The sequence below is a fragment of the Corticium candelabrum genome, chromosome 10, assembly GCF_963422355.1.
Source record: "Corticium candelabrum chromosome 10, ooCorCand1.1, whole genome shotgun sequence".
Taxonomy (NCBI): domain Eukaryota; kingdom Metazoa; phylum Porifera; class Homoscleromorpha; order Homosclerophorida; family Plakinidae; genus Corticium; species Corticium candelabrum.
Window position 1 is genome coordinate 1,479,889 of NC_085094.1, and position 21,959 is coordinate 1,501,847.

The following is a 21,959-nucleotide window of genomic DNA, read 5'->3' on the forward strand; positions in this document are numbered from 1 at the left end:
CGACATCAGCTTTGGCAGAACACACATCGAAAGAATCAAAACTCAATGACGTAGTCCCTAGTTGTCCTTCCAACTTCCCTCTGCAGTACGTCTTTCTTCTGCAGTAAGTTTTTGTTTACGTAGACCGTCGTCTCGAATGCCAACAACTACTCGGTCTCTCAGTATGTCATCCTGCTTTGGACCGTACTGGCACGTTTTCGCTAGCTCCTTTAGGGCAGTAATATCTTGATCGAACGCCTCACCTTCCGCTTGTGCACGCCCATTGAGCATGAACCTCTCATAGATGATATTCGTTTCACCCAAACGGTGATTCTCTACTAGTCGTAGAACAATGTTCAGGTTTGCCTTGTCCTCCTCTTTCTCGAATGGGAGTGCATTGTAGATCCTCAAGGCTTCCTGTCCGACACATGTGATGAATGTTGCAATCCAATCTTGTGCAGGCTGTTTTTCAGATTGGAGAGTAGTTCATACGATTGCCACAGTTGTTTCCACTCTCGCCACGTCTGCCCCACATTTCCAGTAAGGCATAACGATCTGGGAAGTGGTATTCTTCCAAGCATTGGCATCGGTTAATACTGCTGATTGATACCCGTTCGTGCATTCACAGTCTCGTGACGTTGCTCTTCAACGACGACTTCGTCTTGTCTCTGGTCTCTGCCGTCGGTACGTATACGAATCAAGCGTTTCGACTATCGACCACTCTTGACACCATGTAACATGCAGGCCGAGGTCTGTATACGTACACAGGATTGTGTATAGCAAAATCTATTATCTACGTGTGTATCATCATATTATATGTTTGACATTAACAATAAGATTCCACCTCTTACACAAGCTTTCAGTTCACTGGCGAAGTGTGGTCCTCAAGTTTGGGGTCTACTAAATTAGACCGCAAACCACGCCCATTTTCTACTTTTCTAGTATTAATTTTAGGTTACAAGTAAAATGTGGGACTGAGTATCATCAGTGTGCGTATAAAGGAGTGGAAACACTGTTACTGTCCGTGCCAAAAATGTTTTCATGGCTCGCTGCGATCGTCAAAATTAAATGGCATCTCGATGGCAATAGAATGTAGGAGACCAATTCAGTGCAAACGACGTGGAAAAATTTAGCATTTCGTAATATAGCGAGCAATATAGGTGTAGCTATAGTTTTTAATTAATATACCTGTGGAGAAAGTACTGTGAAGCGCAAGAAATCACTAGGTAGCGGAGCCGCAGGAGATTCGATTCTCCGGTCAATCGGGTTGTCGACCCTAATTAGCTAGACTTACTTGACAGATAGGCTACTGCATGCCTTTTTGATGCGGTCTTCTTTGACTCTGCCATTGCCGAATAGCGACGTCTCAAATAAGTGATGGCCATGCGTACGTTAAGTGTCCACGACTTGTCGACACGGTTTTATCATACTGAAATGAAGATGTGTATTGTCACAGAGATATAAAGTTAACGTCGTCGTCGATCATCAACATACTACTCTGTGATTAAGCGGACTGTCACTGTTTAGTAACTTAAAATTATAGTTCTGCTTGAAGCGAAGTGACACGCCCAAAATGTTTGGGAGGCTTAGCCTCCCCCAGTCCCCCCCGACGCTACGCCGGTGTTCAGTTAATGTTCAAAGTATGCATGCTTCTTTGAGAGACTAAACCTCTGCAACCGCTAGAGATTGAGGCAAAGATTCTAAGGTCAACCCTAGATACTACACATTTTGCGATTTTTGAATATCTAATTATAAATTTGGTAATTTTAGGTATAGTTGTAGGCGGTATACATGATGAACGTCCTCGTCTACACTTTTTAATGAATCTTAATTTGCAATATCTTCCTGTCCGAGTTGGCATGCGCTGTTTGGTGGCATTCGGAGATTGTGTCTCGCAACTAATATGTCATCCTCTAGATACGTACTTACACTAAACATTAGGATATACATTATAAGAAAATAGAGCGCCCTTTGCTCAAATGTTACGTCAACTAACCTGGCAATGTATTAAGATTATTTATCCATGCATCTGCATGCTCTTGCTTCTATTTGACACCTCGGAGTAAGCATGTGTACACCAGTAAAAAAGTGTAAAAGACGTCATTGCTATTTCCAATGACCCGTATGCAATAAAACTATTTCACACCAAAGCAACTCTAAACTTAACGTTTGGCTGCAGCAAATGACTCCATTTCATCAGCAATGTTAGATATGTAGTCGACAACGATATGTATAAGAAAGGATCACTGAATCTCTTTCGGAAGTAGAGTTTAGGTTAGGAAAGAGTTTTCGTTAAAGTTCAAGCACGAAGCAACGCTTCTATTAGTCAGACTGAAAAGTCTCGTAGGTAAGATCTGTAAATTTCGCAACAGACATAAATTAATATCAATAACTAACAATAGATAAATTCAATTAATGAGAACCTGTCTCCTCCTCTTCAGTCTGTTGTTCCTGAACTGCGTTGGGTTGTGAGTAAGCTGTGTTTGCTGTCAAAGTATCACGCAACGCAGCCTTTGCAGATTCGGACACTTCCGTACGCTCTTCTACGGCAGCGTATACAGGCTCGGAATGCGAACCTTCCCCATTGAAAAACATGCCGTAAAGCCTGCTGGAGGTCAAAGTTTCATTGCCTAAGGCAGTAGTCAGGATATAAATTAAAGTAATTGCCGCCACAACGGTGTATTCTTGAAAAACTACCTTGTGTTGTAGAGAGTTCTTTCAGTTTTATTGAAGATGTGCCAGGCCCAGCCAAATATTTAGACTGCACAATCACAAAAATATTAGATCATTAGATAAATTGTACAGAAGCGTGCGTGCACACACACACACACACAGACACACAGACACACAGACACACACACACACACACACACACACACACACACACACACACACACACACACACACACACACCGTGACACACGCTACAGCACAGCACAGCACAGCACAGCACAACACACTACATACACACCACACTACATGCATACCACACTACATACAAACCACACCACACCACACCACACCACACACACCATACCACTCAAAATCACACACATCACATACACCATACTACACCATAGCGCACACCACACACCACAGTACACCACATACACCAGACCACACCAGAACACACACCACACACACACACACACACACACACACACACACACACACACACACACACACACCACACCACCACACATTACAGCACATCATGCACCACATCACACCACACACACACACACACACACACACACACACACACACACACACACACACACACACACACACACACACACAGTGACACGTGCCACAGCTCAGCGCAGCACAACACAGAAAACTATATACACACCACACTACATACGCACCGCACCACACCACACACACCACACACCACACCACACCACACCACACCACACCACATGCACCACACCACACGACACCACACCACATACCAGACCACACACCACACCACACCATCACACACCACATCACACCACCACACACCACATCACACCACCACACATCACAGCACACAACACCAGGCCACATACCAGATCACACATCACACCACATCACATTGCACACCACACCTACCACCACAAACCACACCTACCACCACAAACCACACCACACCACAGCACTCCACACATTACACCACACCACACCAGATCACACTACACCACACCACATCACACACCACACAACACTACCACACACCACACTAACACGCAGCACATCAAACTACACCACACCAGACCACACATCACACCACACGACAACAGACCACACACCAGATCACACTACACCACACCACATGACACACCACACCACAACACATCACACACCACACCACCACACACCAGACCAAACCACACCAGACCACACCAGACCACGCCACACTACACAACACAGCAAGTACACTACACACCACAGCAAGTACACTACACACCACACACCACACCACACTACACCAGACCACACACCAGACCACACACACCACACCAAACTTCATCACACACCACACCACACCACCCACCACACCACACCACGCCACACCACACCACACCACACCACACTCGTGTACTTTGCACAGGAACATACACCATTGTCTATATATACTAGAATTTTAAAAACTTTTCCTCTGAAAAAAAAGAAATTGATGTAAGGATTGTATAAAAAGTAACATAAACAAGATATATAGATAATATGAACCAAAGCCAGACATCATTAGTAAATCCTACCAACCCCCACATTCCCTACATTTGGGAGTTGGAAGGATTCACTAATGATTTCCGGCTTTGGTTCATATTATCTATCTATCTATCTATCTATCTATCTATCACCTGCAGCATTCCTTGCAGCATGGTCTAACACCTTTCAACAGCTTCCCAAACGGTTTCTCACTTTTTCGAGTTATTCTCCATCTTTTCTAGGGAAGGTTCTTACGAACCTCCCTCTAGGTCATCAACTCACTGACTCTCATAAGAAACTGCTATCCATCTTGGAAAGCGGCTGTGATTACGCTCACTTATCTCTAGAGGACTTGCTGACAGAACCTGACAAGCTACAGCACAGACTTACTTCAGCTATTAATCAAGGCAGAGAGGCAACTTTGCTAGCCTTGTCTATCGATGACCAGTGTTCTGCTCGTTTGAGATCTGTTGCAGGAAAGGAAGCTGGAGCTTGGCTTCACGCAATCCCATCCGACGATGAGCTCGCTATTGAAACTCGCGAATATCGCTTAGCGGCTTATTTACGCTTGGGCTTGCCTATATTTGGTCAATGGGCAGTCACCTGTGATTGTGGAGCTACAGTAGACGAAGGTGCATACCACCTCTTGACATGCAAGCGTCACGGTGGCCCAATTTGGCAGCACGACTTCATTGTCTCGGCCTGGTGCAGGTGTCTAAATTCAGCTGATGTTCTCCACAAGAAGGAAGTGCGCAACCTCTATGTCGACAGCCTTGGTCGCCCGGATATTGTGACCTTTGACTCAGGTAGCTTGACCAATGCTGAGATAGATGTCTCGCTAGCTCATCCCTACAACAAGGAGGTGGTTAGCTCTAGTGCTAAAGTGACTGGCCATGCCTCCCTTGTTCGAGAACAACACAAGAAAGAGAAGTACAAGCAATTTCACCATCCAGGAGGACAACGTCCAGATGTCATCCCCTTGGTACATGAACATTTTGGGAGATGGGGCAAGGAAGCCATTAACTTCCTCAAGTCCCTAGGGGATCGCTCCAAGGATGAATATGGTCAATACAACAAAAAGGATTTTATGTCAGTGTCTAGACGCCGGATTAGCGTTGCACTTCAGAAAGGCAATGCTAAAGTTATTCTAAGGAAGCTGGAAAGACTAAATTATGCTTTTTCTTCGCTTGACCTTGCTTTCACAGACGTTCAGTCTTACGTTCATTAGAATAGACAGCAGTTTTCATTAGTCTTTTGTGCTAGAGAAAGAAATTATTCAATAAAATCTATCTATCTATCTATGGAAGGTCCTTTATTGTAATATACCGAACGATACAGTACAATAAGCGTCTACAGGACTGGTAGCACTATAACAGAAGTAGAGTTCTGGAGTACTATGTAGAGGTCCAGTCGAAGACTATACATCACAAATGATTAAAAGCAGAAATTACAACAACAAAAAAAAAAAAACACTTTTAAGTTAAGAGATGTTGTCTCTTCTTGCCAACCAGCATCGAAAAGAGTCTTTCAGGGTGGAATGAATGACAGCTTGAAACAGATCGTCCAAGTCGCGTTGAAGAGGCTTGCACAACATGCAGACTGCTCGTCGAGTTTCAGGAAAAATCAATCCTCTCGACCCAACCAAGAGATGCAAAAGCTCCGTCTTATACTGATGGTTAGCATCTTTGACAAGTTGGGCATAGCGGCGTTCTTTCCGGGCCTTCGTTTCTTCCACGACTGTTTCGAATGGGACCGACAGCTCAAGCATCCAGGCCTTTTTGAGGACGGCATTCTAAACAACAATGTCTGGACGAAGGCAGGTACAGGTTATATCGACAGGAAAATTGTATACTGATTCTGGTAGGTCGGCTACTATGGAAAACTGTTGACTAAGATGACGTTTTAGAAAGTCCACAAATAGTCTCAGCGTATTGTCGTGTCTCTGTTTGTACAAACCTCGATCAAGTAGACTGGGACATGCATTTAGCACGTGGCACAGCGATTGGGGTTGGTGACAGAGAGGACATTGATTGCACGAAATTTTCTTCCACAACTGTAAGTTGGTTGCTGATGGGAGGGTGTCCTGGAGCCCATTTATTGCCCATTTGAACAAGTCATCGGGTAGAGATTTTAGGGACAAGGCAAAGTGCTCAGCTTCCACGTCCTTGAATCGAGCCGCTTGACCTTGTACAGACAGGGAGGTCAGATGTGACAAATGACGATTATTTGATGATTCCGTAATCGTCTTTTTGATGTTCTTTATTTTTGATTGCAGGCACCCAGGCGAAGTATCGAGAGTTGCCAAGAAACTGCCGGCACTAAATCTGGTTGATGACAACTCAGTCTCTCTTGAAATCTTTATAGTTGCCAGGGCTCTCAAGCATTCGTCATTTGATTTAGTAAATCGAAGCAGGTTGCAAGACTGTAGTCTCTTGAAAGAATCTGACGGTTGGCCAAGTTGGAGGCCGCCTATCTATCTATCTATCTATCTATCTATCTCTCTCTCTCTCTCTCTCTCTCTCTATATATATATATATATATATATATATTGCTACTGTTACTTTTTATACAATCCCTACATCAATTTCTTTTATGGGAGAAAATGTATTTAAATTCTAGTTTGGTAAGTTTTTAGAAGTGCAAGAACGCAACATATACCAAAGGTTTACATGACTTCATTAGGGCCTATGAGACTTTTATAAGTATGTCTAAGATTTAGTACGTTTATATTAGCGTTAATTAAACCTGTTTATATGTAGCAACATTCGTTAGACATGATTTAGAGGTAGTTTACTCAAGTGGTTTATAGGTCTACGGGTTACACGGTACCATGCATGGTATTCTAGTGTACGCTGCACGAATATGGATTCTAATTTTTAGTGCCTTTGCATTGTTCTTTCTTCTGTGCGTGTGTAATTGAATATGCAACGGCAGCTGGAATAGAACTTGGATTAATAGTCAAAACCATAGATTATCACACACAGATTATGCGTTGTAAATGTTGGTTTTTCGTATAAATTGCTATGTGTACGTAATTATTTGTCAATTTTGCTCCTGTGTGCGACGCCGATCGCAAACAATTTCAGACTAGACCGGACAATGGCAAACATGATCAAATTACACAGTTTTGGTCATAAACTCTTTCATAAACGCGTTTGGTCTAGCCGATTGGCTCTTCGTCCATTGTATCTGGTTGCCATGGGACAAGCAATCGCAAATGCAGCTCCGTGATTGGCCCAAACTGTGCAATAGCGTTGATGACGGTCATTGCATCAAATCTACTTGAAAGAAACACAATTTGCAATTAACATATTTTCGGTTTCTCTAGTCACCAAAAGAATAGAGTTCGGGTAATTCTAAAGCGATTTCTCAAGTTTCGCAGCCGTACCTAACGTACAAAAAGAGATATCCGTGAAGAAGAAGAAGAAAGAAGAACAAATTGGCGCACGGGCCTCCGAGGCTAGCAAAGGTTTGTATAATTAGTGACCCCCCAAAAATAGGATATAATACACGACGTACAAAAAGTTTTTTCTGTCGATTTTGCAAAATTCTTGTCTTCATTTAGTATGTTTCCTAAGCTCGCAAGAAAAGACGACCACGCCCCCACAGCGCTCGGTGGATCCCTACATACAGGGAACTACCGTATGTACCATGTAATATTTATCTCTTGTCCTCACCGTGTCAGGAGCAGAGGAATTATCAAAATTTGCTTGATTGTTTCGTACAGCAAAATGTTTATATCTAAAGAAAAAGCAAGCTGCAAAAGAATGTTTTGAAATGAAAGATGGCTTATACCTCATAAAGCAGAAAACCAAAACACTAACAAAGACAACGAGTGCCAATAATGTACTACATGTTCCAGCTATTATGCCAGTCAAATTAGTGCTTGATTCAGATGTACCTAGGAAATACATAGTAAAATAACAGAAATTAGAAAAACCAGAATATACATTGTTGAATTTGTGACTGTTGGCAAACCTTCTAGTATAAGTTCTAGAGTAACTGTGTTACTGCCAACGTCATTAGATGCTTTAAAAGTGTAAATTCCAGCATCATGAGCGTCAAATTGCGTGATTGTAAGATTATAACGATCTGATGAAAAGCTATATTTGCTGTTTTGTGTAATCATTCCCAAAGGACCAAACCATGTTCTGTTATCAGCATTGTTGGGAACATCGGGTGAAGCTCCCGAGACTGTTACACGAAGTATGGCAGTAGATCCTTGAGGTGCAATGACAGCTGACTTTACCGCAGTTACAGTGGGAAGAGCAGCTGAACCAATAAGAAATGTTTAAAAAATCAGTAAGTACTTTTAAATTAATCAAGTCAGTAGGATGTTATATTATACCTATTGTAAGACTTATTGCAACCTTTGTACTTCCGGCAGTATTGGTAGCTGTAAAAGTGTAGATTCCAACATCGCTTTGTTCAATTTCATAAACTATGAGAGTATAGCGGTTCAACGAGACTTCGAACTTGTCACTTTCTCTAATCACTCCTGCAGGGCCAAACCATGTTCTGTTGCTAGGATTGTTTGGAACCGCAGGTGATGCTGCCGAGACTGTCACTCGAAGAGCAGCGGTGACTCCTTTTGGTACCGCAACAATCGAGTTTACGACTTCCACAGTCGGACGAAATCCTGCAATTGCACGCAGTAAGCAGATGCGAGAATGTACCGTTTCTCTGTGTATTATAATTGCTTACCTTGTAAAGCAAGCTTAATTGTAACAGTTGCGCTGCCGACTGTATTTGCAGCTGTAAATGTGTAAAGTCCAATGTCATTTGGACCAATATCTTGAATTGCCAAACGATAACGATCTGTCGACAAGAAAAACTTGTTTGTTGTATTAATTACTCCTGAAGGACCAGACCATGTTCTGTTTGCAGCATTGTTAGGAACATTGGGATAAACTGGTGAAATTGTCACGTGAAGAACTGCAGTAGATCCATTCGGCACAATGACAACAGACTTTACTGCACGTAAAGTAGGACGAGCAGCTGCAAAAACATTTCGTAATTACAAAACAAGGATAATTAATTAATGATGATCTCACTAAAGACAAATTGGCATATTGATTAAATAAGAATTTGTTCAAAAGTTATAGGATATATACACACGTACCATTATCATGCGTTCTTCCCTCTTTGGATGAACTGAAATAGCCACTACCAACAGCGGTTGAGGCTTCAACACGAAAGCTATACGTTGTGTAGGGCTTCAAACCAGTCACCAAGATCGTGTCCTCTTCTGTGGCAGTGCGATAGAAAGGAGGTAGCAGACTTTGCGCCATAATTCGTTCACGAATCTCCACTCGATGTTGTGTTATTATGCCATTTCGTTCATTGAATGGCACGACTAACCATCTAATCCTGATTGAGTTGGAGCTTTCAGCCAATACAGAAATAATTTTTGGAGTTTCTGACGGCCCTATTAACAGAAAGAATATTAGAGTAATATCAATAGCAAAATATATCAAAACTCTCCAACAAAATCTGTTTGTAACGTATTAATACTGTCGTGCAACAAAAATACATTTCTTAGAAATCACTATATCTATACTGTAGGACAATGTCACTTAAGCCAGTTAATCACAATTCAAAATTTTGTACACGGCAGCAGTGCACTGGCTATCTTATGTTCTAGGCTTCCTAAACCTAAACCTAAACTAGACCAAAAGACTTTTAAAGTTTTGTTTCGAACTGCAGTAATATTTGAAGTATAATTGAACAAAATAGTTTTAACTACCAACCTACAAATAAGTACAGCAATATTTCATAACTAAGGTACAACAGATGACTAATGCATGTCAAATATTAATAGCTGCTCTAAATAATAAAATCTGTGACTGACAGACACATTGCCAGAAACCACATTTAGAACTAATTTACTTGAACAAATAATGAAAACAGAAACAACAGCAAAATACCTCAATTGACAAAACAATGACTATACATCAAAACGTAACAGGATCACAGTATCCTTGTGCAGTAAGACTCTAATTGCAGCAACTGCTATTGTACTGTACTATTTCATCTATTGAAAGCTGCAAATAACCTGCAATATGCTATCAATCATGGTGCGTGAAAGTGTCCAATTCACTGGATGGGCATGATAAGAAAAATACTGGTACTCTTGACTGGAAAAAGTGAAATTTGAGCCACCTCATATCTGCATGATTCCATGACTGTCAATTCTTTTTCTCCCTAAATTTAAGTTGCCATGCACATAATGGTTCAACCTCAAAAACCTTAAACTGACCTCATTAGATCACATATCTAACCGTCACATACCAAAGTGCACTTCAAACGTTATTGCCAAATATTTTTATCAAAGTCAAGCATCAACAAAAATAATATACAAGTAGACATATTAGATCTCAATTTGTGTTGCTCAAGCAAGTCTAAATAGATTTCGTTAACCCTTAATTTGTTTAATTGTGACGTGCTAACCAATAGAATGCTGTTTACAATATTGTCTAATTTTAAAGTGCAAAAGTTACTTACAATATTGGTTTAATCAAAAAAAATGTTCAAACATGGACTATAATACTGACATCGGCAAGAAACGTATTACTTCTGGAAGCTATAAATACTATCCTTGTATGCTTTATCAATTACAATGTGCAAAAACTGTCCAAATTCAATCATTTTACATAATAAAAAACACAATCCTGACTAACGTGAGAAGAAATTTGAGTCATGAATGTCATTTTTAACTAAAAGGAAGTTGTCAAAAATTAAATCAGTCTACTTTGAAAGCATTAAACTAACCTCATTATAGACCACATATATAAACCTCCCATATTAGACTGCAATTCAAATGTTACTGCTACATCTTTTTATCAAGTCAGAGTAGCAAAAAGAGAATATATGGGTCTCACTTTATGTTGCTCAGGTACTAAGTCTAGATAAATGTAACTTGAATATGCTTAACTATACAATTCACAAACGCTAAGCAATAAAAATTTGTGTACCATATTGTCTAATTCAAGAATGCAAAATATATACTTAAATGTTAGCACAAATTTCTTTAAAATAGATAAGGATAATTCAAGTGCATAGATTCTCAAACTTATTGAAATTAATTCTAGGCTAATTAAGCAATAGCACATACAAAAAAGACAAATAGGGCATGCAATTTCTCTGCTTACTGTCTTGGCTTGTGAGAGCCACAGAAGAAGAATCACTGAAGTCACTTATTCCTATAGAATTTGTGGCTGCCACTCTAAACGTGTAGTTTGCATATGGATGTAGTCTCGTGACAACATACGATGGCTGTTGGCTGTTAGTGTTCTCACCAGCTGACCATGTTGTGTTGTCAATGCCACCAGCATATTGAATAATAAATTGAAATATTGCGCTATTGCCATCAAAAGAAGAACTCCACTGCAGTGAAACAGATGTTGACGTCACGCCAGTGAAGATAACGTTGATAGGTGCAAATGGTTCCTCTACAGTAGAAAAATAGTAGTAGTTTAAAACTTTGCAAATGTAATATGAGTGAACAAGTTATGTAGACTACTAAACCACTTCCAATCTGTGGAGCTACGGGGCTATGTCTGCTCAGGGGCGTTTTTTAATTTTTGTGAAAGACACCTTCCAGAAATCCTCTACAGCAGCTCATGTAATATTAGTTTCTTAATTAAATTAGCTGTAGCTAAGTAAGTATTAATTGGAAATTTAGAATAAACCTATATTCTGTGTTGAATTAATTTTAAAATAGGGCGTACTCTATGATGTCACATGTTCAGCTTTATCTATGAGCCTGCCCACCTTTGAGACCCACGTCTCATGCTACTGGTGCCGTCAAAATGGTCCAGCAGCATTTGCATTGGTTTGTATAGCGTAGCAAAAGACAAGAGACAGACAAATCACTAAACACGTACCAAGTGCCCATATGAAAGAGCTTCCACCAAAGCAGTCTTATTCACATTTGTAAATCACAGGGTCTTGTTGGAAATGCACAACTAACACACCCATTTGCAATCGTCAACACAAAAGCAATGTTTCTTCTACCTTGCAAAATTATATACCAAAATATAAATTTAGTGTTGCCATGGAGCAGCTTGGGTCCTGTCGTCTTGCATTTCACCATTAGACAATGCAGGCAATTTTAGCAATGTTATATTATGAAATTTTGTAGTCACATGAAACAGTTGTTTGTAGGATATAGATAAATTTTCAAGTAGCACGCTTGGAAGCAAAATGGTGTTCAACTTTGTAATAATGCTCAGGAAGTCAGTCAATTATTCAAAGCTAAGGCTAATTGCTGTAGATTAATTAAGGCAAGGATATAAACACAGCTTCAGTTACTATAATGCAATGGAAGTTTCTTACCCAACACAGTGAGTCGAACAGGTCTTGATGATACACTTTGCAAGATATTCTTTGCTACGCATATAAAATTGCCAGTATCCGAGGTTACAGTTGGTTTTACTGTTAAATTGCTTGAAAGAGTTGGCACTCCAATGTTGTCCACCCATGTTGCTTCATCGACTCTGTATGTGTTAGGGAGTATTGTATCATTGTTCTTCACCCATTCAATTGATGGTGGTGGAAAACCTACTGCTGTACATTGCAATGACACAGCATTTGGCTTAATCACATCCTTTACAATTGGACTGATGATAATTGATGGAATATCTAAAAAGCGCAAATACTTAATCACCCACTGTGTATTCAAATTCCTGCTTAGGCAAAAGACTTATCATACATTGAACAGTAACAACACTGCTTGCTTTATCGTGCCCTACCAAATTGCTGACAAGACATCTGTACATTCCTCTGTCTTTGAATTCTGATCTTCTAATAAGTAAACGTGATACCACTTTGATTTCAGACATTTTCTGGTTGGTTTGAACATTTTGTTTTTTATCATTTGGAGAAATATCTTGACCATCATGTGGCCACAATAAACTTGGTATAGGAAAACCCATTGCTTCACAATTAAGAGAAATATCACTTGGAGAGACAACTATTGTGTTCTGAGGTGTTGTTGTAATATTTGGATGAACTGCAGCAGAAAAAATTAATACATTACTAACAATTGAAACCAAAATAAAACAAACCATTTACAACCAACTGAGTGCTCGATTTGTCCATCTTCATTTCAGCTAGACTGTTCATTGCAATACATGTATACGTCCCTCTATCTTCATATCTTGTCGATGTAATAATAAGTGAGCTATTAGAGTCAATAGAAAATCTTCCACCGACTGCCAGTGTCTCTTCGACAGAATTCCCAGGTACTGTTCTCTTCCATGAAATAATGGGAGAAGGTTGACTGAATGCACTGCAACTAAACACAGTGGTACCTGGCTCAATGGTAGTCTGTGGGATTGGAGGTGATATGATTACAGGTGGGACTACAAACAAATACGTGACTATTTCAGACACAATCTAATAAACATAGTCAAAATACCCTGGACATTGAGTATAGCACTAGCAGCCACAACTCCATGTATATTTGTTGCAGTGCACTTATACTCTCCACGATCACCATATGTCACATTAGCAATGACCAGTGTTCCATCACTTGTTGCAGGCTCACTAAAACTGAATCGAGAATAAGAACCATCAGAAACAGTCAAGTCTCCCTTTTGCCAAACATAGTTGGCAACTGGCTCATTAGATGTTTGACAGTGAAAAATAGCAGTGTCACCAACAAGAACATTTGTGTCACTTGCTCTCTCTACAAACTTGGGAGGACCTAAATATAAAATGACGAAAACATACATGCTACAAAAGTAGTTACTAGGATAACGCTATACCTTGTATAGATATTACAACTAATTCACTTCCAGATCCAGCCTCATTAGTTGCTGTGCACCTGTATCCACCACCTGAATCCAAACTGATGTTCTTTACTAACAAGCTAGCAATCATGTTCATACTATCATATGATTGATAGAAAGGTTCTGGACCACTGAGACTAGTGCTAGTGTTGAAAGGATCACCACTAGTTGAGTTTGTCCAAATTATATTTTCTGCCTTTACTGCTGGAAATGCATTACGAATGTAAACAGACAGCATAAGACTAAAGTTTTCAACACCAACAAGGGTTTTGTTCACAGCAACAACAGTTGGTTTTACTAAAAAGACAATGAGCAAATTATTACTATACAGGTAATATACAAATAATATTCAGAGTCTACCAGCAGAATGTATGTAAACACACAAATCCACTAAAAAATTCAATATCAAGTGCACCACACATGTTGCTAGTGTTCTCACAATCTCAAGCAGATAAGTGTTTCATTTAAATATTGAGAAATACCACTGAAAACAAATAGACGTGCAGTTGACAACAACAGCAAACAAACAATAAAACGTAGCCTACTTCAGGCAGCATGAATGTTAGATAGTAGCCAGCAACTTGCTATTTACCAACACAATACAATAAAAAATGCTTTCAGTATTAATTAGCACATGGAAATGTTATTCAATTAGTATAAACGCTTCCAAACATGCATGAAAGGACCACCTGCTTAAAACCAATTAAGAAATAGTGCACTGCATGCTCCAGTGGTCAGATCACTCCCCTCAGAGGGTTTGGCCATGCAAGACTATGGTGAAGCTTTGAGGTCGGTCACTCCCATTATTTAGTTGAACAATGTTTGATGTCCGGCTGCTACGCTCCACACTAGACTATTACTTACTGTGGTATGTATATCACAGTATGTTTACTTAAGTTTGATAATCCTAGGCTAATCGGACACTGACGAGTTTAGCATGACATGCTCTACCTTTCATACAAAATAAATTCAGTGTACTGCTTTCACTGTAGCACTAAGCTCTGGCTAGGGCTTAGCGTTTGCTTACGTCTTGTTTGTTGCTGCAGCAGGTAGATGGAATAATGCCACAGTGTCTGATGAGAAGAAGCAAGTAGTGAAGTAAGCTTTTGTGTAGACTCTAGATCTAAGCACTCTCACTAGATTTCACAGTGCTCACATGTCTGCGAGATTTGACTAATTAGGTTGCTAAGCTCAAGATGCAATACAACAGAAAATTGAGAGGGGAGTCAAAAGATGCATGTGCATTAGCAATGTTATAGTAGACACTGTACAGCTACATCATGAAGCTAGTGGACATCGTAAAACAAGCCTGCATAATGCAGCACAGAATCACATGTTCTTTACAACAAAATTAAGACTTGGATCAACTTGCTTGTACCTTAGAGCTGTGAATGGAAGATATGGCTTAAGTCTGTATATGCCACAGCCTAAGTGTAGCAATGATCTAATGGTGTTTTAATTTGAGAGTGGTCTGTATCCAGGATGTTCACTAAAGTACCATACCATTAAAGATCAAAAACAGATGCACTACTGTTGTAAAGAAGTCAATAAAATCTGCAACTTACATTGTAAGTCTGTATAACTCATGGCTTACATGCAGCTATTATTAGATCGTGACTCATATGGAAAGATTTAGACAAAATTGCAACATTTTCAAAATTGAGATTTTATTCAAAGGTGACTTTATGGGAGGTTGTCGAAGTTGCATTTACCTGCCTTATTTAGGTGATTTCTGTTTCATCTAGAACCTGTCTTGCTGTTTCATAACATGAGTGTACGACAACGTGGAATCTGACGCCACAGACATACATGTGGTATCCCTGTGTTTTCGCAGCCCATTTGCTCAGTGTGTCACCCTTGTGCTGTCAAGCAGTGAGGTTTGAACCAGTTAGTTAGTATTGCATAAATGTATGTGCTCTGATACGTGCACACACAGCATACACACACACACACACACACACACACACACACACACACACACACACACACACACACACACACACACACACACACACATGGACAAAAATGGACAAATGTCAAGCTTTCCACGTCATTCGTGAATGACGTCAACCTTAGTTAAGGTCAGTTGCGGAGATAGCTCCCCTGCCTCTAGAGACAGGGCCTCCATGCGCTATGTGAAGGCTTAGGGCCAGTGCTGCAGTCCACCTGGAGCTTGGCCAGAATCATCCAGGGGCACTGACTATGGCGCAGCTTTGGGACTGGACACCAAGGCCCACAAGTACCCGTCTGCTGCATGATGTTGCTGCCAAGCCAGCAACCATGTCCACACCAGTCAATGACCAGGTACTCATTTATACTCCTGAGTCGAGAAAAGCAATTGTGCGTAAGTTTCTTGCTTAAGGAAATTATGCCATAGCTCACCATCACTGTGACTTGAACCTGCAACCCTGCGAGGTTCCAGATGTTTTCATTCTTCAAATGCACTCTCTAACCAATTGAGCTACAGTATTACAGACACACACACACACACACACACACACACACACACACACACACACACACACACACACACACACACACACACACCAGTGGCCGATCTAGAGTAATAGAAAAGGGCACTCTTCAGTGCCATAGGTATAATGTCATCAACTTCATGACGTTACACATTCGCAATGTGACTCAACATCAGGGCAATTAAGCAATTAGGACATATGTATACTACATACTATTTTATTACAAAATTAATTAATACAAACTAACTTTTGGCAAGCAATTTAACAATGACAAGATTTCTTAGCCACCATTGTCAAGTGCTTTCATGGACGTGAATTTGGTTACAAAATTCGATGCTGCTTAAGGCCATGTCGAAACCACAAATGTGATGCTCATCAGCTGTTGCACCACAAGCTGCCATCCAATTAAATTACAGAAAAGCATTCACTACAGTAAAAAGTAGTTTCTGAGCAGTCAACAAAAGGGCAATGCACCTACTAGCTACTATGTTTGATCAACAGCAATATAGAATTCAGTTCATTCTATTTGACACCCACTAACACCTTCAAAACCCAACATCACTTCAATCGATTTCTGCATTCAAGGAATCAACAAAGAGCATTTGTCTTGAATTCTTCAGGGCAATGACCACAATGTAGTCCAAAAGAATGTCCTTATGCACAAAAAGAAAACCAGATCTTTAAACTTGTCTTCACCCATAGTGCTGTTAAGCTCACTTCTTACATATGTGAGGGCTGCAGTAAAGTTCTCAGGTTCACATGCCACCTGTTACTTCTTTGCGAGAGGAGAAAACAGGTCACTTTGTCCTTCTGTTCTCTCTCTCTCACTCTCTCTCTCACTCCCTCTCCCTCTCCCTCCCTCCCTCCCTCCCTCCCTCCCTCCCTCCCTCCCTCCCTCTCTCCTCTCTCTCTCTCCTTCTCCCTCTCTCCTTCTCCCTCCCTCCCTCTCTCTCTCTCTCTCTCCTTCTCCCTCTCTCTCTCTCTCTCTCTCTCTCTCTCTCTCTCTCTCCTTCTCTCCCCTCTCTCTCTCTTGAATGAATATTTCAATGCTTACATAGGCTTCAAATAAACATCTATAACAAGCTACTGTATAACACAAATGTCATAACTAAGAGTTCAGCTAACTAGAATACTAAAGCAAGAAACAACAACGACACTGATACATTGTTAAAACATGCAAAACACAACTACAGTAATTACGAAAAGTCTACTCCAAACCTCTAACTATATCTGTCTGGTTTCATTTGGATTTGGAGGACGTCTTCCAACAATACAAGAAACCTTCTCTTCTATGATCTTGCTATTTGTGTTTGTAAGCATACACTCAAATGTCTCCTCCATGAATTATGAAACTGAGTAGATGACATTCCAAGAGCAAGAGGAGCCATTTTCGATGCGTTGTAAAGAGTTGACTCGGCATCCTTACCCCATCGACCAAACATCGCCATAGCAAGGACGAAAGAGATAGCCCAAATCTAAAGACTTGTGTAAGTGCTTTTAATATATTCTTTGCCTTCTCTCGTTCTGCTGCTGCATAATCTGCATTCGTGAAGCTTTATATATATATATATATATATATATATATATATATATATATATATATATATATATATAGAACCAAATGTTCTAATAAGTGCAGTGTGCCTTTGTACAGTGTGGTAGGGAATAGGGTAGAAGCAATGGAATTCCCTGGAGGATATCGCAGACAAAGGACTACATCACTGTTAGCCATATTTCTGACTCTGATTTGGTTGTTTCTTATATATAGCCATGTGGTGGTATTACAGCTGTATAGTACTGTGGTATACTTTATGGCAGGAATGAAGACCATCAGTCATTCTTTGGCAAGACCACTGCATCCTAGTTGCTTGCATGATTGTTGCAGCTCCTGCCCCAGTATGTACTTGGTAATCTAGGATGAGAGAGTGGGTCTGATATTGCGTAAGTATTACTCACTATAAACCATTCCATGCACAGGTTCTGCATGCTTTGTCCATCGCACATTAACTGGTGTCATCACAGAAATCAGTGGACAACTGTCCTATATAGCCATACATTGTCCAATTGACATGGGACATACCTATCCCAAATGTTCACTTCCAGGAAACCAAACGTTCGTGATCTGCCGCAAACTCCATTTTGTAAGAACTAAATGTTTGTAAACTCTCTCATGTGTTTTGAACATGTGCAGCAAGTGTCAGTGACAATGAGGCTCATTCAATACTTCGTTCTCAACATGTCCAGGGTTGGCTAAGGCTTTAGCCACCAGTGGCAGCACAAGCTTTAGGTTGTCTGGAGTCATGCCTCCTTATCTGAAACCTTATATAAAGACATATAATATATCAATTAATTATATTAACTTGCTGTTTTATAAAATTGTGCAGTTGAACAAACTATTACTTAACTGTAAGTTAATCAAAAGATGAGATAGAAATTTAATCAAATTCAATTAATCAAAGTTCAATCAACGGCAGTCTTCCGCTACTTACTCACCCGGATGCTGACTCATCACAAAACCATATATGTATGCATCGACCTCCAAGTCTCCAGACAGCAAAGACAGAGACAGTATACTATAGAAATAAAATCCTCTGCATGATCATTACTCAACTACAGATTTTAATTGCAATCATGACCAACATGTCAGGGGCCGCATTTGGCCATCCCTGATGTCTGATTTATTGGCTTGCAAAAGCCAATTTGTCGCTACTCTGAGCCGAGAAAGCCTCCTGCCCAACCCAAACAATGAAGACAATCATTCAGAAAGCGTTGTATGTGCATCCACAAATGAATAGATTGAGTAACTGGAAGAGCCTTCAAAGAACAATTGCAATTGAAAACGTGGTAGTTTAGTACAACGATGAGCTACATCTGAAGATACCTAGGTTAGGTCGTCATTGCGTTTGACAGCCATGAACATCATTACAGTTTCCAAACAGGAATGTCTTTGGTTGAATGAATTATTTCGATTCTATGAGTTTTTGGACGTTGTTTACACAGCCCAATGAGCTAAATGTACATAATAAAATGTATAAAATAAGTATAAACCAAGTATTGATAGATAATTGAACTACAAAAGTTAGTAAGCAATTAAGTTAGCAATTCTTTGCAATTTAAGAAATTTGTGAAATTAAATAACTTACGAAAACATTTACTGATTTACAGTATATTGCTGAGAAGGCTAAGCCATACAATCCCTAAAAGGAATATTATTCTGAACGCAAGCAAGGCAGTTTGTGTGAGCCCGGCCTGAAAGGGGTGTGTGTGCCCATGTCTGGATCTGCTACTGCACACATACCACAATACAAAGTGTACACAACACAAATAAACACAAATAGTGTAAATACCATAATGCTAAGCACAAACAAGCAATATTTAAAATACATGATAATCAATAGGATCGAATAATTAATTGTGACGACTTTAAGCATACCTTCTACAGTCAATGTGATTGTAATAGATGCACTGCCAACAAGATTGGAAGCTGTAAATTTGTAGTTTCCTGAATCAGTAAAAGCAACACTTTTTATAAACAGACTGTATCGATTTGTAGAGAAGCTATATTTGCTGTTGGTTGTAATTGTCCCTGATGGACCAGACCATGTTCTGTTAGCGGCATTGTTTGGAACATCAGGTGAAGCTCCTGAGACTGTTACTAGCAGTATGGTAGTAGATCCTTGCAATGCAACAACAGACTGAGTCATTGAAGCTACCGCAGGAGCATCTACAGAATTCAAAACAAAGTGTTAAATAAGCATAATGATGAAGATGTAATGCAAAAATACTCACAAAGCACAGCGAGAAAAGCTACAGCACTGCGTGTTCCCTCAGAGTTTGTTACCTCACATGTGTAATTTCCACTTCTAGATCGTTCCACAGATGTAAGTGTTAGCATGCTTGTCATTGTAAAAGCATTAGAAACCGATTGAGATACTGCACCACTTGCAGCTGTCATTCCATGTTTCCATGTGATTGAGGGTAGTGGTGTTCCATCAGCTGAGCAGACGAAAGATATGTTTGAATCAGGAGTGACTTGCTGCCATTGAGGTTGACTTTTTATAATTGGCAAACCTAAAGCATCAAAATAATAAATGACAAATAGCACATAGCAATAATGCTTAATGAAACCTGGCTTGTAAAATTCAACTTCATCCAGTCTAAGTTGACGAACAGCAACCAAGTATACGTACTTCCCTACAATAGGATTGACACACTGAATATAAATAACTATTTCTGCTGTTGAAGATATTGTTCCACATGCAGTGTTGTCCTCTCCTCTGTTGGTTGTTGTATTGCCAATATATGCAGTAGTTTTGAGTAAGTCACCACGTCGTCCTTTATTTCTCACTGATGATATTTTCACTAAAGAAATAGTTGCAAACTCCATCAATTCCAGTCTCCAGTAATCGTCTGGACTTCGATCTCGAAGCGAAATATAACTTGTTACATCAGCAGTAGTAGTGAATCTATCTACTGCTTTCCAAATGTGATTGAAGTCCAAACTTTGTGAAGATGCAGTAACAGAGCTTGTTGCATATATGTCCAGTACTTTCTCTACAAATAAAATACACATACTAGAAGAACCATTCATGGTATTCGTACACTGGGGCAAAATGGTTTACCTGTGATGATGCAAATTTCACACACCTGCAGTTTAACTGTGCCACTAATACTCACAACAACATATTGTCCAAGTTGAGCCTTACTGCACACAAAACTGTAAAAGTCTCCAGAATTGTTTTCATATGACAAGAGAGGTCCACACTGGTAATTGCGAGAATTAATCAAGTTGCCTCCCACACGTACAGTTGATCTATTTCCACCACTATCATAAAACTTGACATCAACCTTAGTGATCAAATGTGGTCGTTTTAAATCAATTCTGAGAAATGGATCAGGACTATTAATTGTAGATGCACACTGTGCTTCAATGTAGGATTCATTACCATCAATGGCCAAGTCAGCTGTTCTACTTCCATCATCACCTGGACTTTGAACAGCTTCAGCTTGAATAGAACTAAAGTTAATAGTTGACCCTGATCCTAAATATAAAAATATGACTACAGATTTGTTGCAAAAGAAAATAGTCTAGCACTAACACACCTGTTTGTACATTGAGCATAACTTCACATATTGCCAACTGCCCTGTTGTAGATGTAGTGATGTAAACATATCGTCCTACTAGAGTTCCATTGCAATCAAATGTTATGACATCCACCCCAGTGCCATCAGTAAGACTGTCACCACATTGAGCTTTGTCATTCATTACATTTAGACTAGTTTCATTGCTCACATATACTGTAAGACCATCTAAAAGAGCTCGAGTAGTAGCAGAAACAATTCTCACATTGAAAATGTTTCTCAAAATTTTTAAATCCAAACGCCACCATGGAGCTGGTTCACTTTGTGACAGAAAGCACGCATAATCATATCTTTTACTGCTTCCTTCAATTGCCCACTGAGGAGGGTAGTATGATGCAAAACTAGATGCAGTTGCAGTAGCTGCTGAATAAATATC

General features: G+C 39.9%; 2 protein-coding genes across 2 annotated transcripts; one reads left to right on the top strand and one right to left on the bottom strand.

Annotated features, from left to right (window-relative positions):
• Positions 1–2,104: 2,104 nt before the first annotated feature.
• LOC134186027 (cell adhesion molecule DSCAM-like) lies at positions 2,105–21,707 on the bottom strand. Its single transcript, XM_062653932.1, has 20 exons — positions 21,545–21,707; positions 21,064–21,483; positions 20,570–20,995; positions 20,231–20,512; positions 19,875–20,165; positions 13,944–14,264; positions 13,595–13,882; positions 13,242–13,538; positions 12,887–13,186; positions 12,511–12,816; positions 11,325–11,624; positions 9,296–9,601; positions 8,878–9,171; positions 8,522–8,812; positions 8,152–8,445; positions 7,969–8,074; positions 7,851–7,914; positions 2,677–2,740; positions 2,403–2,609; positions 2,105–2,333 (listed from the first exon to the last, which is right to left on the bottom strand). Exons 1-20 carry the CDS (start codon positions 21,705–21,707, stop codon positions 2,302–2,304), a joined length of 5,052 nt encoding a protein of 1,683 aa, XP_062509916.1. The 3' UTR covers positions 2,105–2,301.
• Positions 4,189–5,462, top strand: LOC134185952 (uncharacterized). Its single transcript, XM_062653845.1, has 2 exons — positions 4,189–4,198; positions 4,344–5,462. The coding sequence occupies exons 1-2, from the start codon at positions 4,189–4,191 to the stop codon at positions 5,399–5,401; spliced, it is 1,068 nt and encodes a 355-aa protein (XP_062509829.1). The 3' UTR covers positions 5,402–5,462.
• Positions 21,708–21,959: the final 252 nt, after the last annotated feature.

What these genes read in the sequence shown, in the direction of transcription:
- LOC134186027 (XM_062653932.1), bottom strand. Translation starts at nt 21,707, where the DNA reads ATGAATGACAAAGCTCAATGTGGTGACAGTCTTACTGATGGCACTGGG. An exon ending in AATCACATTGACTGTAGAAG is followed by an intron (nt 14,265 to 19,874) that starts GTATGCTTAAAG and finishes TTGTCTTTTTAG; the next exon opens with TAAAACCAACTGTTGTTGCT. An exon ending in CAGTGTTGTTACTGTTCAAT is followed by an intron (nt 12,817 to 12,886) that starts GTATGATAAGTC and finishes TGCGCTTTTTAG; the next exon opens with ATATTCCATCAATTATCATC.